The sequence below is a fragment of the Balaenoptera borealis genome (genome assembly GCF_965194805.1).
Source record: "Balaenoptera borealis genome assembly, chromosome: X".
Classification (NCBI taxonomy): Eukaryota; Metazoa; Chordata; class Mammalia; order Artiodactyla; family Balaenopteridae; genus Balaenoptera; species Balaenoptera borealis.
In genome coordinates, this window is record NC_138881.1 from 113,604,967 (window position 1) to 113,621,446 (window position 16,480).

The 16,480-nt window shown below is 40.3% G+C and overlaps 1 protein-coding gene across 6 annotated transcripts in view; it reads right to left on the reverse strand.

The window, feature by feature from the left end:
• The window catches only part of MAP7D3 (MAP7 domain containing 3), a 34,022-nt gene extending 18,661 nt beyond the window's left edge, over positions 1 to 15,361 (reverse strand). For all 6 annotated transcript variants that reach the window (XM_082377846.1, XM_082377843.1, XM_082377845.1 and 3 more), the window contains exons 1-7: positions 15,221 to 15,361; positions 9,169 to 9,267; positions 8,992 to 9,075; positions 7,605 to 7,768; positions 4,555 to 4,666; positions 3,907 to 4,005; positions 707 to 796 (exon numbers count right to left, since the gene is read on the reverse strand). In XM_082377846.1, coding sequence (XP_082233972.1) covers positions 707 to 796; positions 3,907 to 4,005; positions 4,555 to 4,666; positions 7,605 to 7,768; positions 8,992 to 9,075; positions 9,169 to 9,267; positions 15,221 to 15,275 — 703 coding nt within the window. In that variant the 5' untranslated portion in view covers positions 15,276 to 15,361. The remainder of the gene's footprint in view (positions 1 to 706; positions 797 to 3,906; positions 4,006 to 4,554; positions 4,667 to 7,604; positions 7,769 to 8,991; positions 9,076 to 9,168; positions 9,268 to 15,220) is intronic.
• Positions 15,362 to 16,480: the final 1,119 nt, after the last annotated feature.

Genomic DNA, 16,480 nt, shown 5'->3' on the forward strand with positions numbered 1-16,480 from the left:
AAGCCCACACACCGCGACAAAGAGTAGCCCCTGCTCGCCGCAACCAGAGAAAGCCCGTGCACAGCAATGAAGACCCAACACAGCCAAAAATAAAAATAAATAAATTTATATTAAAAAAAAGATCCCTGTGACAATGACATTTGTTATAACAGGATGTGACCTGAATCAATTAAATGGAGAGTCTTCTGTAAGTGAACAGTTTGTTATGGAAAAAAAGGAAAATCATGTCTAACAGGGAAAACTTAGGGGGGTGTTAGAAACAACCTTACATAAAGAAGTACTTCAGTAATAATTTTGAAATCTTGTGTGTAATCATCAGCAGTGAAAACACGCCCAAAGGATAGATGCGGATTATGCTGTGAAGCAACAAAGCAAAGCTTTGAAGTTCAAAATGTTGCTGATAATTTAGAACTTCAATGTGCGAATTGATGAAACGTTTGAAGGGAATCAAGTGCTTCAGGACAACTCTGTCTATACAAACATTCTGTGATCTAGCTCCTCAGCTCCATTGCAGAATTATATATTTCATTTAAAAAGACTCTTCTGGCTTCAGCCAAATAAGCATGGCACCAAAGTACATTTTTTAGTTAAAGAAGGGAAATTTTGGCTTCCAATGTTTTGGAATGGCTTTTCAAGCAGCTGAATGTTGACATAAATATAACACTTTTAAACCACCATTTAAGATCGGTACATAGAAATAACTAACCAGGTGTTTTTTCTTCCACTTGTTCTGTAGATGAATGCAGTTTGCTACATCTTCTATTCAGAGATGAGCTTCTCCTCTTTTCTGTTGTTTCTGGAGATCAAGGGCAAAGAATATTACCTTTTACAAGCTGTTTATATATATTATTTCAGGGGTGAGCCACCCGTTTCCAAACATTTTTTATCTTATTTAAATTTCAAGTGTTATGTAGAAATTTTACATGCCCAAACTTAAAACTAGTTTACTCTTTAAGTAAGTTATCCGAAGTGAAAGAAAATTATTTAGGAAAGAGTAAAAATTAAGCGGGAAAATCTGATACTGACAACATCAAAGTTCCCAAATTAGGAATATACAACATTTAATTTTGGACACAGTCCATAACGTCTATTACTAAAGTAATTGATAGTTTAGTTTTAACTCGTATTTTTTTTTTTTTGGCTGTGCCACGTGGCTTGTGGGATCTTAGTTCCCTGACCAGGGATTGAACCCAGGCCACGGCAATGAAAGCACCGAGTCCTAACCACTGGACTGCCAGGAAAGTCCCTTAACTAGCATTTTTTAAATAAAAATGATCAACATTTGGTATAGATGTCACAATTTTAGCAACCCAAACCAGTCATATGGGAAAAGACACTTTTGTGTCTTTTCCATTTCACTTGAAATATTATGGCTTTTGTGTAGACACTTTTCCATTTCACTTGAAATATTATGGCTCAGGATACTGATGAAAGTCTTTAAAGAATAACTTCTTTTTTGGGAACCTCTATAAATTAAAGTACATATTGACAATATAGCGTCTTGTGAAAATTCTTGAATTGATAATGTAATTGCACAGCATGAACCACAGAAGTGTAATCAATTCAACCATGTGATGAAATCACCTATCCCTCATTATCACACTGCAAGAAATGACAAAACAGTGTGAACAGTTATTATAAGTCAGCAATGAGCAGAAAAAAAACAGACTATTTGAATCAGTCAAGATTTAAAGCAACGTTATTTAAAATATCACAGGTTAGATTATGAACTTCATTTAAGTTTGAAATGTCCATCTCTCTGGATTGAACAGGTTTTATTTCAATTTGAAGGGATTTTACAAAGGTAAGCCACTGACAATATTGATTTTATTTTTAATAAAATTATTGGAATCATTAATTTAACGGCATTCATCATTTCAGAGTGTGCAATATACTGTAACTTTAAGCAAACTCTTTCATAAAGTATCTTCCACACATACCTTCTTATATTAAAAAATTACTTGGAATTGTTCCTTCAGTGCAATTTAACTAATTATTAACTTGAAAGTCATCACCTGTCCCTTCTCTTTACATGTCTCATTGATACAGCAGGCACACATATTAATGAAAACACACTAGTGTTTGCTCATTATATTAAAAATGTAATAAATGTCTGTGCAAGAAATCTTTGCTAATTCCTCCAAGCAATTAGATAGTAAAACATGGCCAATGCTTATGAAACAATTAAAATAAATTAATGAAAGTATATAAATATAACATTGCAATGAATGTTACCTAATTTTTCTAAAGGATTGAGTTTGTGAATAATAAATTAATTACACGACAAGCAAGGTGCTAGAGAAAATCTTCCCACATTAATCTATGAATGAACCTGGGCTATACATAAAAGTGCTCTGGGAAAGCATATTGAGGGTAAGGGTGGAAAGTGGATCAACTTTTGTTGGACCATTACAAGAGAAAATTAGATGCACCAAGACACAAACAATGAAAGACCTCTCAAGTTCATCGTTGGAAACTGTAAGAGTTCTAAAAGTACAAATATCGTAGGACGAACAAAACAAAAATCCTTTTCAACATATTAAAATTATAATATTTAGACAAAAATGGAAATCTTTCCTACTAAGTTAACCACTGCTACAATTAACTAATTATACTTTAAATGAGGTCCAGAATCTTCTGCTGTAGTGGAATTTTAGAGCAATCAGCATTGCTCAAAAAACTGCCAAGGCACCTAATAATACAAAAGAAACATTTTTAATTCAAACTATAATTATGCCTTTGTCTCAATTCACAAGGTACAAAGGTGGTATTTCTTCTTTTCTTATGGCTAAGTTCGAGGGAATGATGTGGAATATGCCTGCCATGTCTTCTTCCTGCCCAGATCACTTCTGTTTTTTTCTCCGGATGGGTAGGGTTGTCTAATCCATTTCAATTATCAATGAGAAGCACCATGTACTACAAGCCAGAAATGGTCACTGACACACACTCTGGTAAAGATTTTTTTAAAAATAAGGAACTCTAGGGAATTCCCTGGCTGTCCAGTGGTTAGGACTCCGTGCTTTCACTGCGTAGGGTACGAGTTCAATCCCTGGTCGAGGAACTAAGATCCCAAAAGCCGGGCGGCCAAAAGAAAAAAAAAGAAAAAAAGGAACGCTAATTAAAAGTGCAAACACTAGGAGCAAAAGGTATTTGAAGTATCCATAGTAGATAACTTTGTTTTATTTTAAAGAATACTGCATTACCTCTAGGAAGAGTTGTAAAGTGGAGCTTAGCAATACTTCTCTCATTAAACACTGTTACCACTTTATTTGCTTTGGGGGAAAACATGGACTTGCTAGTGGAATGTACAATTTAAATACCATGATCCATCTATCAAATGACCAAAATATAAACCATAAGTAAGTATGGTGGAGTGGAAATCACCGAATTTCTTGGGGTCTTAACTATACAACTAGGAAGGTAATTATACTTGCCTGTCAACTTTCTATATATGTGAAGCAGATCAACCTGTCCACTGCTATATATATGCTATTATTTTACTTAAATGAGGTAATATTCATGAAACTTAATGAAAATTGAATGACTAGTCTAGTCCCTAGAAAAAGTGATTTCATTTATAGGTTAGATAGAATATGAATTAATTCTAAAATAAATTATTGTGCCACCTAATGGCAGTCTTTTGGTCAAAAGATGTTTCATATTTGTTGGGCTACCTAAGCCCAACAAACCCATCTGATATGATTAGTACACAAATCAAGAAACAAAGATTTATACTGATGAAAATACAGGATAGTAATGACCATCTCTACTGTAAAACAAGGTGGTGCTCTTCTGAAATATTTAAATGTCCTACAATCTAAAGAATAAGTGGTACTGTGGAAATACATATAAAGAATTGATTTCATTGGTTTGAAACTCAGTAGAATACATGAAATAACTACTTACTCTTGGCAATAGAATTTTGAGAACTTGCAGATGACATTTGTTTATGTAATCCAGAAGTCCCCTGTTCAAGCTTTTCAGTAGATATAGAATGTTTGTTGGCTGAGAAAAGATATAAGATTTACTGTACTCATATTTAAAAAAAGCATCATTAGCTGAAACAAAATGAGTTCATGATGTACTTCTATGGAGCATAAATGTGTATTAATTAGGTACACAATGCTCACTGTCAGTCATTCCTTACAAACTATATAAATTTAACTTACATTTTATGCAACTGTATAGAATTATGTCCACACATAGGAAAAATTTACAGTACATCAATATTAAACAGGACTATTTTAAAAATATGCACTGGATAAAGCTGTGTAAAGCTTATCAATTATTATTCATTTTTACACTGATTACAAGTTTAAATGGTAAGACTTTGGATATAGTGGATAAAATAAAATTACTGTAAAATTTCACCTGGTTCTTTGGCGATCTCACATGACACAAATTTAAACGCATGCCAAAGAGTAAGTACATAGCAGTGTTTTCACCTAGGATACAAAGCTCAAAACCTTTTGTAGTAAATGCAACCTTATACTAGTAGCCAATATTTACATGTGAAAATGAATGAACTTAAAGTTTAGCAGTTGTATTAATTACCAGTTTTATTCTGAGAGTTTACTGTTGTAGAGCCTTCCCATGACCATCTTTTTTGATGATCCACACGGCTGCTCCGTTCCAGTGTACGATGAAGGACAGCTTTGAATCTCTCCTATTTAAAATAAATGCCAACAAATTTTTACGTATGCATTATATTGGTTAGTATAATTTTGATCTGTTGGTTATAAAATACCCTCACCACCAAATTTTTCAATCAGGCAAATTTTTTTTAATAAAAGAATAGAACTGGAAACATCTCAAGTAAAAAGTTAAAGTTCAATACATCTCGGGTATCAATCCATGTTCTCCCGAATAACTAGGTTTTAATCTTATGGACATGAATCAAGGAACTGACTGTGCTTCCATCTTTGCTTGTATCATTAGGAAATTTAGAACCAAACATGTAGCCTATTCTAGCAACTATACAAAGACTGAGTGGTACACTTTGGTGTATGCTAATCATACCTTATGTTTTATTATTTTCTTACTTTAATTTCCCCCTCTGCTTGATTCCCTCAACCACTTATTTTCTCATCTGGTTGTGGTATGGCTTTTTAAAAATATACCTTAAATTCTTTGCAGAATGAGGCAGGAAAAACAAATCAACTAATACACATATGTGAAATCTATGCCAGATCATCTGTTACACCCACATCTGTAACATCTGAAATTCTGGTGTTAACTAATCAAATTTTTAAAAAGAGGTGTGTTTGTCTTGACCTCAGCTTCAATTTGAACTGGGCAGGATAACAGCTCTACAAATGTAAATGCTACACTGTGGCGAAACAAGGCCACTGCTGGAAATGAGAGGCAGTTTTCTTTTCTCAGCTATTCCTCATCCTGTGCTGTAACACATCATGGACTACACTCAGGTAAGCAAATCAACTCAGGGCCAGAAGGTTTTCTATTCTTCCCTGACAACAATCGTTTCATAGCAACATCATCCTTACGATGTTCCCACCGTTTCTCTGAGGGCAAATAGGGTAAACATACTAGGAAAACAGAGAGTCACCCATATCCTCTGAGGAGAAAAGCAACTGCAATTCTTAAAATAAAACTTATCTAATGGCAATATTTTAAAATTATATTTTCTGACAGAAAGTAAGTTGTTCTAAATTACTTAGACACCTAAAAAGTATAATAAAGACTAAAAACAGAGAATATCCTTGTATTATTAAAACATCTCTGATTCCTAAGCATTCTAACCTGCCGTTTCCAGATGTGCTGACCCGCTGTGCTCCTTCAGGTTCCTTCCCGCACCTGTGGCTCACGGGCAAGCTCCTGTCCTGTCCCCCCTGTAGCCCTGCCCGCACTCACCCCCGCTCAGCACCACCGAGTTTGGGCTTTCCCCTGCTCTACTGAGTCATTCTCTCTCTCCTTCTCCGCACGGCCTCCTCACAGTGTCGAACGGTCCCTGCTCTGTCTGGGACGCCCCCATGCCGGCTCCCTGGGCTCGGTTCTCTTCTGCCCTTTCTCCTTGTCTTCCGGCCTCTTCTCCTGCCCTGTCTCTGGCTCCCGCTCTGTCTACAGTATCATTTTGTTGCTTTTTCTTTCTCTGTGTTCTCTCTCTCAGGTTCCTCTTTCTCTAAGATGGTCTCTTTTTCTCGCAGTCCCCGGGACTCTCTCTCCTCCAGGGACCCTCCCTGACCCTGCACATAGTTTTCTATTTTACTTTCTTTGGTTCTCTCTTTACCTAGTTCAGTCTCTCTGGCCTTCACTCTCTTTACCACAGAGAAGTAAATTGAGATGTTTCACAGAGGAAGACAGAGAGTGACACAAGTTCTGAATGAGAATTCATTAAATACTGGAATGTGCTGAAAAAAAAAGACAGAGAAGGTGCTAGTGGACCATGGACAGGGAAGAAACAGCACAGGAATAGTCCTAGAATAAGGAAGATTCGCCAATGGGGGTAAGGGCTGGGGGGTGAGGCATTTGCAAGAGCCAACTGTGTGCAAAAATTAGGAGGAAAAGCGAGCACCACAGAGAAAGACACAGAGAAGGGGGCTCTTGGGGAGAAATGAAACCAAAGAGAAAAGGAGAGAAAAAAAACATTTAAAAATTGGAGCAACAGAAAAAAAGAGAGGGAGATAAAAAACCCACATACTGAGAGAGGCAGAAACTCTAAAGATGGGGAGAGAAAAGAGGGACAAGCTAAGACAAAGAAAGCAGAAAGAAAAGGGAAGTGCCTCGGGCAGAAAAAGGCCAGAGTCAGTCAGACAGAGAGCCGAAGACAGACCAAGACTCACTCAGGGACACTTGAGAGTCACTGGAACAAAGAAAAGAGAGAATGACAGCAAGGAACAGGACAGAACATGTGAATTCAGAAGGAGCCAAGGACACTCAGAGTAGAGTTGTGGAACAACCTACAGGAGAAAAACTTGGTGCCAGAGAGAATCATACAGATTGAGACAGGCAGCCAGATGCCCACACAACAGTCAAAGACAAACTGAATGAAGAGGGACAGAGGGGGAAAGAGAGGGCACAACAGAGGCAGTGACTCCTACCAACAGAGTGCCAAAGACACCAAAACAGAGTCCAGACAGGAAAAGAGAGAGCAGGGCTACAAAACAACAGAGAGAAAAAAAGGAACAAGAAGGGGAGGGGGGAGAGCGCAAAGGAGAGAGAGCCAGGGCACTGAGGGAGAGCGCAAGGCTCTGGCGTGGCTGGGCCCTGCCACTCACACAATGAGCCGAGTGGTGAGAAGCAGAGCAGAGCAGTGAGAAGCACAGAGGGTCAGGGTCAGACGGGGGCCTCTCAGGGGGCCTGGGACGGTGGGTAGGTGAATATCAGGCAATGGACAACACCTTTTGTAGGAGAGAAAGCCGCTCAGAGCAAAGCCCAGGCCGCAGGCACCCTGCAAGTGGACAGGGTTCTCTCCCTGGACGTGCAAGGCTCGGATCAGGATGGGGCAAGAGGTGCTAATGCTGAAGGAAAGACGAAAGGAGAATTGGGATTGGTTCCCGTAAAAGCAGACAAGGGCTACGAAAAAAGCACTGCAGAACCAGGCAACACGGTGCATCATCTGATTAACAGGCTAGAAGAACATGTACCCTTTCTTCCTGTAACTTTTCGTTTCTCTTTTTTTCTGCAGATATTCTCCGTTGTTCATCCTTTTCTTTCTGTTCCCTCAGCTTTCGCTGCTTTTCTTCCATCTGTTTTTCGTATAGGATCTTAGACTTTCTTTCTTTTTCAAGTAGTTGTGTCTCTTTATTAGCTGAAATATTCCAAATGCAAGGTAAGAGCCAAGAAAATATTTAAGTTTTCCACATTACAGACAGAGAAGGAAAAAGTTTATATTTTATTCTCTTTCTTAAAAATAACATAACCTGTGCTAGTGACTAAAGACTTATTATATAAGTGAACAGAGATGGCCACAAAAGAATCATTTCCACTGGGTGTTCATTTAACTCCTGAGAACTGAATTGGCTTAGATGACTCTCCTCCTGTCCGAACTAAAATTCCAAATTCAGAAGAAATATTTTCTTTCATGTGATGTTTCTGCTGACTTGAGCTGAAGTCAAACCCCATCAGATTAATATGCTATACATTAAAATAAGACGTAAAAAAAACACATGGCCAGAATATACGTTTTTTTCCCTTGTACTAGGAAACTTCTTTTCAAAGGCCTCATCTAGACAGACCATATTAAGCATGCCAGTTTGACCTTCGTGGGCTTTAGGCACATTCCACATTACTGACCAGCATGATGTTTTCCTACGTTCAAATTTCCCCTCACTAAAGCCTGCAGAGCCACCTATGCAGTTGTAAAACACTCTTCTAAAGAGCTACAGGAAGACACAGCTCCTCACCAGAACAAAGACAATTGCTATTTTATTTGAATGAAGCTGAGCACTAGTTTTGCAGTGGATTTACAGAGCCAGATGGGAAAAATACATGGTTGAAAAAGCATTCTCTCAAGGTGTAGAAAGAGTATTCTTCTAGATCCTAATTGATCCAAAGTTACACTTGAAAAGCACAGCAGTCAGTGAAAGATACCGTATCTATGTTAGGATTATTAGCAACTCCATTTTTTGTTTTTTTTGTTTTTTGCTTTTATTTTTGAACCCACCCCCGGCAGTGAAAGCAGACTGCTAACCACTGGACCACCAGGGAATTCCCTCAGTTTTGTTTTTAAGTCATTTTTACTGAAATTTCATTTTGCTTGTTTCTACAAATGTTGAAGAAATTTTCATACCTTAATTTTCAGAAAATTAAAGCTAACAGAAACTACTAGTTCAAAAATAAAACAATTTGGTCAAATATTTTGCATGGACCTTCTTTATCTCATTTAGTATAAGCTTTTAATCCAATATAACACATACTGTAAAATGTGTAACCTATCATATGAACAGATTAAAAAGTAAAACCACTTTGGAAATATATAACCTTAACATAAAATTCATTCATTTTAATTTTTTTTAAAAGTCTAAAATATACCATCATCTTGTCTTTTTTTCTCCTCTCTGCGCTCCTTTGCTAATCTTTGCTTTACATCATTTTTAAGCACAGATCCATCTATTACTAAAAAAAAAGAAAGAATACAGTTAAACATAAGATATCAAACTTTAAGGATATAACACTTTGACATCTATCAAAGCATTCTAGAAATTATACCTGGTTTAAACGCTGATTTTATATTTGAGGGCTGTGATGGAAGAGTGCTAAAGCTGCCCTGACTCCGTCTTTCTTCAGCAATGGCATTAGCAGCAGCAACTAAAATACAGGGAGATAAAGGAAAGGGATTCGATATTAAGAATACAAACAGCGGGACTTCCCTGGTGGCACAATGGTTAGGAGTCCACTTGCCAATGCAGGGGACGCAGGTTCGAGCCCTGGTCCGGGAGGATCCCACAAGCCGCGGAGCAAGTGGGTCCGTGTGCCACAGCTACTGAGCCTGCGCTCTAGAGCCCGGGAACCACAGCTACTGAAGCCCGCGCGCCTGGAGCCCGTGCTCTGAGACAGGGGAGGCCACTGCGGTGAGAAGCCCGCGCACCACAACGACCCAGCTCGCCACAGCTGGAGAAGGCCCGTGTGCAGCAATGAAGACCCAACACAACCATAAATAAATAAATAAATTTAAAAAAAAAAGAAAGAATATGAACAGCTAATCCAGGGGTGGCAAAGCACAGCCAATTGTATCTTCGATGATAAAGGACAGAATCTCTTCTACAAGGCAAAATCATGACAGACTCTGGGTCAGGAAAGACATACTGAGTACCTATGATGTTCAACAATAATCCAACAAAGAATTAACAGTGTTTACCGTAGACATGCCAGCCTATCTGTGCACACAGAGTTGTCAGTAGAAGTAGCAGCACGAGCTGGTGGGTGAGTAAGAGCTAATGATTAATAGCTTTCAAAAATGCCTCAGACAGACATTATAGCAAGTACTAGAAAAACTGAGCTGGCAAGGATTTGGAAAAATGTTTCGCCATAAATTGGGGGAATTTAGAAAAGATTTGGAGTTTATGGATCTGAATTTGGATGCAAAAGTGTCAACGGTGAGAGCCTCAGAGATTGGGCCCAATATAAGGAGTACATTTATAAATTACCTAGATCAGGGGCTTCCAACCCTGGCTCCACAGGAGAGTCACCCAAATTGCTTTTAAAAAAAATTAGCAAAGCCTTCCCCTCCCCGCCTCCACTCTCTGAGAATGGGGCCCAGGCCTTTGCAGTTGCTAAAAGCTCTATTCTGATGCACAGTGAAGGTGGAGAAAACACTCAAGGAATTGCCAATGTGATGGTATTTTTCTAGGTAGGAAAATGTCAAGCAAATAAATATAAATTATATAATATAAATTTACACATCTTGTGTGAACAGGTAGAAAATGGCAAATAAACTTCAATAAGGGTGAAATATAAGAGTATGGGAGCACAATTTGAGGGAAAGTAAGAAAAACTAAAATTCTAAGATGATACAAAAACAAGTTCTTGGGGAATTCCCTGAACTCTAATTCCATATACGGCTGTATCTAAAATGCCCCATAGTACCAGGCATCTTCAGGAAGGAGCTGGAGAATAACACTGAAAACTCTCTTCTACTCTCGTATAAAAGCACAGGAAATATGCCCCTGTGATACTGCATACAATTCTGGGTTCTACAATATCAAGAAAAATATAAAACAGCTGTAGATGGGCAACTATAAAATAAGGGAATAGAGGGATGTGGTCGTACTCAGAACGAATGGACTTTGAGATGTTACTTGCCACTGAGGAAAAATATCTGGGAGCCATTTTATAGAGTAACCTTGAAAGTGACGTCACAATTGTTGCCATAGAGATCGCCATTTCAAAAGGGGAAAAGGATTTATTTTTAAATCTCAGAGACCTAACAGCTCAGATAATCCATGATCTAGCTATCTGAATTGAAGATTAGATTCTTGTCAGCTTCTTCAGTTATTTAACTAGCATCAATTTTGTGGACCACGATTATCCTCTGAATTTGAGTACTAGTGTATTAAGAAAATTCTTAACTATAGTCTATAAGTTAATTAAACCATCCTACACACCCTCCCTTCCACTCACAACATTTCTATGTGAGCATACAGAAAACCACTGTTGCTTCTGCACATTCAGTTTTCCTGCTTAAAAATCCTAAGGAAAGTCCATATTTTGGCATAATTTAGTTGGCCATAAGGACAATTCTTCTCAAAATGTACAATTTTACCAGATTTAAGATCTTATTACTCAGAAGTAACCTTAGAAATAGCTGTGGTGGCAATAATGAACCAAATCATAGAAAGGTTATAATATCAAATCTGATTTTTATTTATTTTTTTAAAATTTTGGCTGTGCCGCACCACTTGCGGGATCTCAGTTCCCCGACCAGGGATTGAACCCGGGCCACGGCAGTGAAAGCACTGAGTCCTAACCACTAGACCACCAGGGAATTCCCCTCAAATCTTATTTTTAGATCTTTACATCCAAATTCCTACTGGCCAGAAATACATTCACCAAAAGAACAGGCTCTAAAAATGTCCACACAATGGGAGAAAGCCTTTATGTCTGGACTTAACAAAATGAACATTTTATTCAACTCCATTCAATGACAGAACTTACTGAATTCACTTTCAAGTAACAGGTGCAATAGAGTACTTCTATAGTTCTTATACTAACTCTAAATCCAAAATTAAAGTTAAAAGTTACCTTTTGCCTGGAGATTATGTAAGAAAACATGTAGAGTTTATTACTAAAACTGAATTATGAATCTTAATCTGTATTTCCAAAAAACTGCCATAACAAATAATGTATACCACCATTTATGAAGTTGTTTTCATTGGTTATTACCTCATTTAATTCTCATAACAATCCTATAAAGTGGATATTATTATTTTCCTCATTTTTTTTTTTAACAGATGAGAAAACTGAGGCTAAACATAACTTTCCCAGATCACACAGGTAGCAACGGGTAAAGCCAGAACTTAATTGTAGATTAAGAAGCAACTTAACTTTGAAACATTACATAATTATCAAGGACCAGACTGTACAAAACACACATCAACCTTTATATGACTTAGTTTAATATTCCCACCTCAGCTACTTCTAAGGTTACTTCTTTTTAAAATACCACAATGAAGGAATTAAGATCTAAATGTATAAAATTTATTCAACAATAAGTAAATGAAATATATGGGCTTTGGTTTAAAATATACTTTGGAAATACAGAATGGAAATATTTTGGAAATGGAAATATTTTAAAATAAAGCATTTACTTTTTTTTTTTTTGTCTCAAGTAAGCACTGTTATGCTGTGGCTAGAAAAAGCCTAAGTTTAGAGAAAATGTGTAAAAGACATTACAAAAAGAAAATCATTCTCCATTCTGTTTTTTTGGCCGCACCTCAGAGGCTTGTGTGATCTTAGTTCCCTGACCAGGGATTGAACCCGGGCCCTCGGCAGTGAGAGTGCAGAGTCCTAACCCCTGGACCACCATGGAATTCCCCCATTCTCCTTCTATTATGGGAAAACAACAAACTCAATCATCCTAGCCATCTAGCCCAATAAAAACCTCAGAATGAAATGAACCAAAAATAGATGCCACTAGGATGCCAAAATTAAAGAATGCTTTACACTTGATTTCTAAAAGATGTCATTGAAATTTTGAGGCCCCTTCTGGACATAAAGCATTTTAGGTCACTACTGACTTCAACTTCTGCTTCTCTCCAGAAACACCACTCCCCCTTCCTCAACACACGCGCGCACGCGCGCACACACACACACACACACACACACACACACACACACACGATCTGTGTCACAAGAGCTCTGCTCCACTAGGGCAAGCTAAATGCAAGAAAGGAAGAAGAACACTTTCCATGACAATTAGTTCAAGAATCTTCCTAAAGCTGCACCCAAGCACAATCACCCCAAAATGCTTAATCCCATGAGATGCCAATGATAAATACTCATCCCAGTATTTATTAGCAATTCTGTATTGTCTGCCTCAGCTGTTGCTCTAGACATCACTCTCAGTCAGAGTTCGACCTAAAATCTGTAGCCCCACCTCTCCATGACCTTTCTTCTGTACTAATTAGAAACATTAGATCACACAAACTAGTAAACTAGTATTTCTCATTAGGTAGCAAAGGGCGTAGATTGCAAAAAAAAAAAAAAAATGATTGAAAGGTTTTTAAAAAACTATTATAAAAAGGGCTACGGTTGAGGCAGACAGCAACCGTACTAGGAAACTAACTGCTACAGATTAGTGGGTACAGTGCTACTCACCATTATTTGGATAACAGAATAAAAAGAAGCAATTGCTACAAAGCCTTATCTTGCACTCCTGCTGGATGTAGCCCTCAAAGTGTAGGCTGGGGGGTGTCTGGCAGCAGACGGTCTTCCAGCAGCCCAGTCCCAGACCCTTCCGCACAGTTGCCGGCCCGGACCTGGATCCACCCTCATTCAAAGCTGAGCAGTTGGGAGTGCAGATCCATTCCGCCCACACCAAGGGTCTCTCTTCACGGCCTTGTTACAGTTTGCATGTCATTAGGCCAGGGAGAGGGTGAGAAAATATTTAGAAAAAAATAGAAAACCAAAAACATTTGCAATCAGGGAACCACAAAAATAAGGCAGATTCAGGGAGCTTTGCCTAAAACAGCAACGAAGTCTACTCACTGTTATTTGGATAACAGAAAAGAAGCAATTGCCATAAAGTGGCAGAATATTTCACTGACTCTTTGTCCCCTTCAGGAAAACGCTGAGACCATGAAGTAAGTTCTTTCTGGTCAAGGTGGTCCTCTGTAAAAGTTTAACATGTGATGTTTTCCATTCCTAATACAAAATGGGCAGCAAGGAGGTCAACTAGGGTTCTCGGTTAAGCCTTTTTTTGCTTAAGTTTTTAGTTTAAAATACTGTGAATTCAAGCAACTGTCCCGTATAAAATTTAAAAATACTTTTCAACATTCAGTATGCAAATACTTTGGGGGGTTATCCAGAAGGCCGGTCAGTTTAAATCAGTGAAATAATTCAATGTCAGAGGACCTTAGGTGTCACTAAGCAATAAAACAATGAATTTATTGCAAACTCTCCCTGTAGGTGAACCATAATAAGCTAGAGACAGAAGAGTTTTTCACCCTGTGCAATAATGAAAGTGTTTTTGCTTCTGACATTATTCTCTGGGGAGTTGATTCAAAACGTTCTGAAGTAACATAAACCCTCCCAATCGCAGCCGGTCTAATTTTTCAACTGCAAATGAAAAAAATCCCTAAGGATTTCAATAAAATCATCAAGGCTGTTTTATTCAAGCTCATATAGGAGGAAACTAGCCCGAGAACTAAAAGCAACCTCCCACAAGCAAGAAATACTGTCTCGCTCAAGTAGTGAAGCAGTCTCCTGGCCTAAGCAATGCCAAATCCTGACAAATTTTATAAAACTAACGATTTTGGGGGGGGGGGAACTTTTTGGCGATGGGACCAGTTTAGAAGAAAGCACTCTGAAGCGCTGAGTCCCGTTCAGTTCAGCCTAGGGTCTGCAAGATGTCCCACGGAAGGTGACATCCTGGCGAAGTCATGTGCTGAGGCAAACCAGGAGGAGCAGGGGGACCAAGTTTCATCCCAAATTTCAAAGCCAGACCCCCAAGGCCCCCTCCTCACCGGACCTTAACCAGACCTTGACCAGGAGGATGCGGGAGAGACCGGGGTTGCGACCGTGGGAGAGGATGAAAGCGCGAGCGCCCCGGGCGGAGGTAAGATTCCAGGGCTGCCCCGAGCCGCGAGGGCCGTCCCGGCGCCCGCACCTCCCGGGCAGCGGCGCGGCCTTTCCGAAGGCTGCGAGGGCGTCCGCCTCTCCCCAACGGCAGGCGGGGCTCGGGACCGTCCGCGGGCTACGGGGTGCCAGGCCCCCGCCCTCCCGCCCCAGCAGCGCCCGTTAGTTCTCTCGCGCCCCGCCCGCCCGCGGGGGTACGGCCGTTGGCGGTGGCAGTTGGGCCGCGGGACTTGGGCCGTTGGTGGCGCGGGCCGGCCGTCTCCCCTCCCGCCCGCGTCCCCTCTCGGCGCCCCGTCCCGTCCCATGGCGCTCCGGCGGGGGTGAGGGGAGCACCCGACGGCGCGCGAGGCGACTCCGGAGTGAAGTTTTCCGGCGCAGGCCGCGCCGCTCCGACAGTCCCCGGGGCCGCGGGAACCCCGCCTCCCGCGCGGGCCCGAGCCCCCCCGGGAGCCGCCGGCCCGCTCACCCATCCGTTCCCGCAGCCCCCTCAGGGATGTGCCAGCACCGGCGCGCTCCGCCATCTTCAGAGCAGCCGAGCGGGGAGCCGCCGCAGGCGCTGGGGCCCCAGTGCGCAGGCTCTGGCGCGACCGCCGCGGGGGCCGGGGCCGTGGCGCCGGGGGGCGGGAAGGGGCGGGGCCCAAAGTGCCGCTGCGACCGCCTCGCTTGGACTAGCGATTGCCGCAGTGCTGCTTTTTGCGCACCACGTGGTGAGCCGCTGGGCGGCGACCACCTGGTGTAAATAAACCCTCTCCTAAGTCTCGCGTTCTCCCCGCACCCTCTATCCTGGATGCCAGCCAATCATCAGCCGGCGTGGCCCTCCAACATTCCTTTTTTCTTTTCATCTCTTTTACCTAGAAACGCAGTAACGTTCTTTCCTTTCTTCATTCGTTCACTTAGGGAGCACTTCCTGAGTGCCTCCTGGGTGCGCTTGCATCAAGAGTTTGCTAGTCTTTGAAACACGACAGAAAGGCCCAAGTTGGGTGAAGAGGCCTAGAGAGGGGTTGGGAGAGAGAGAGGTTCCTGTGAGGTGCTAGGGGTCCTGATCATGAGTAAAGACTTTAAGTCGTTGAGAATAAATCGTGACACTGTTAGGTCTCAAAGTTGTGTGAATTATCTTAGGGTGTTTGTGGGTCTTTAAAGTGAAGGAGAGGACTTATTGGTGTTAATCTCGCCAGATAGATAGATATATAATATTCATAAATGATTAGTATCCAGAATGCATAAAGATTTAAAAATTACTTAAGAAATAGGCAACCCCCCAAAAGTGAGCAAAAGGCATAAAGATGCCTTTCACAGGAAAGAAAACACAAATGGTCAATAAGCATAAGAAAAGATGCTCAAACTCTTAAGCGCTCAAGAGAATACAAATGGAAACCACAGATATCATGTTACACCTACAGATTTGGCAAAAATTAAAGAGTAGAAGATAAGTTGGTTAGGATGTAGTTTAATATTAGTGGAGAAAAATAATACTGTAAATCAACTATACTTCAATTAAAAAAACACTAATGGGGGGAAAAAGTTTGGCATTATATCACCTGAAGCCCTGCTGCTGCATATATACAGACACCAATGCTTTGCATGTTATACATGATGGTAGCTATGATTATTATGACACACATGATTAGGGCACCAGCGAAACACATATACCTACACACAAATTCAGCTTTGATGAATTTATCTGGAACTTCACAAACAGAAAATCTAGAAAAATGCAACATCACCT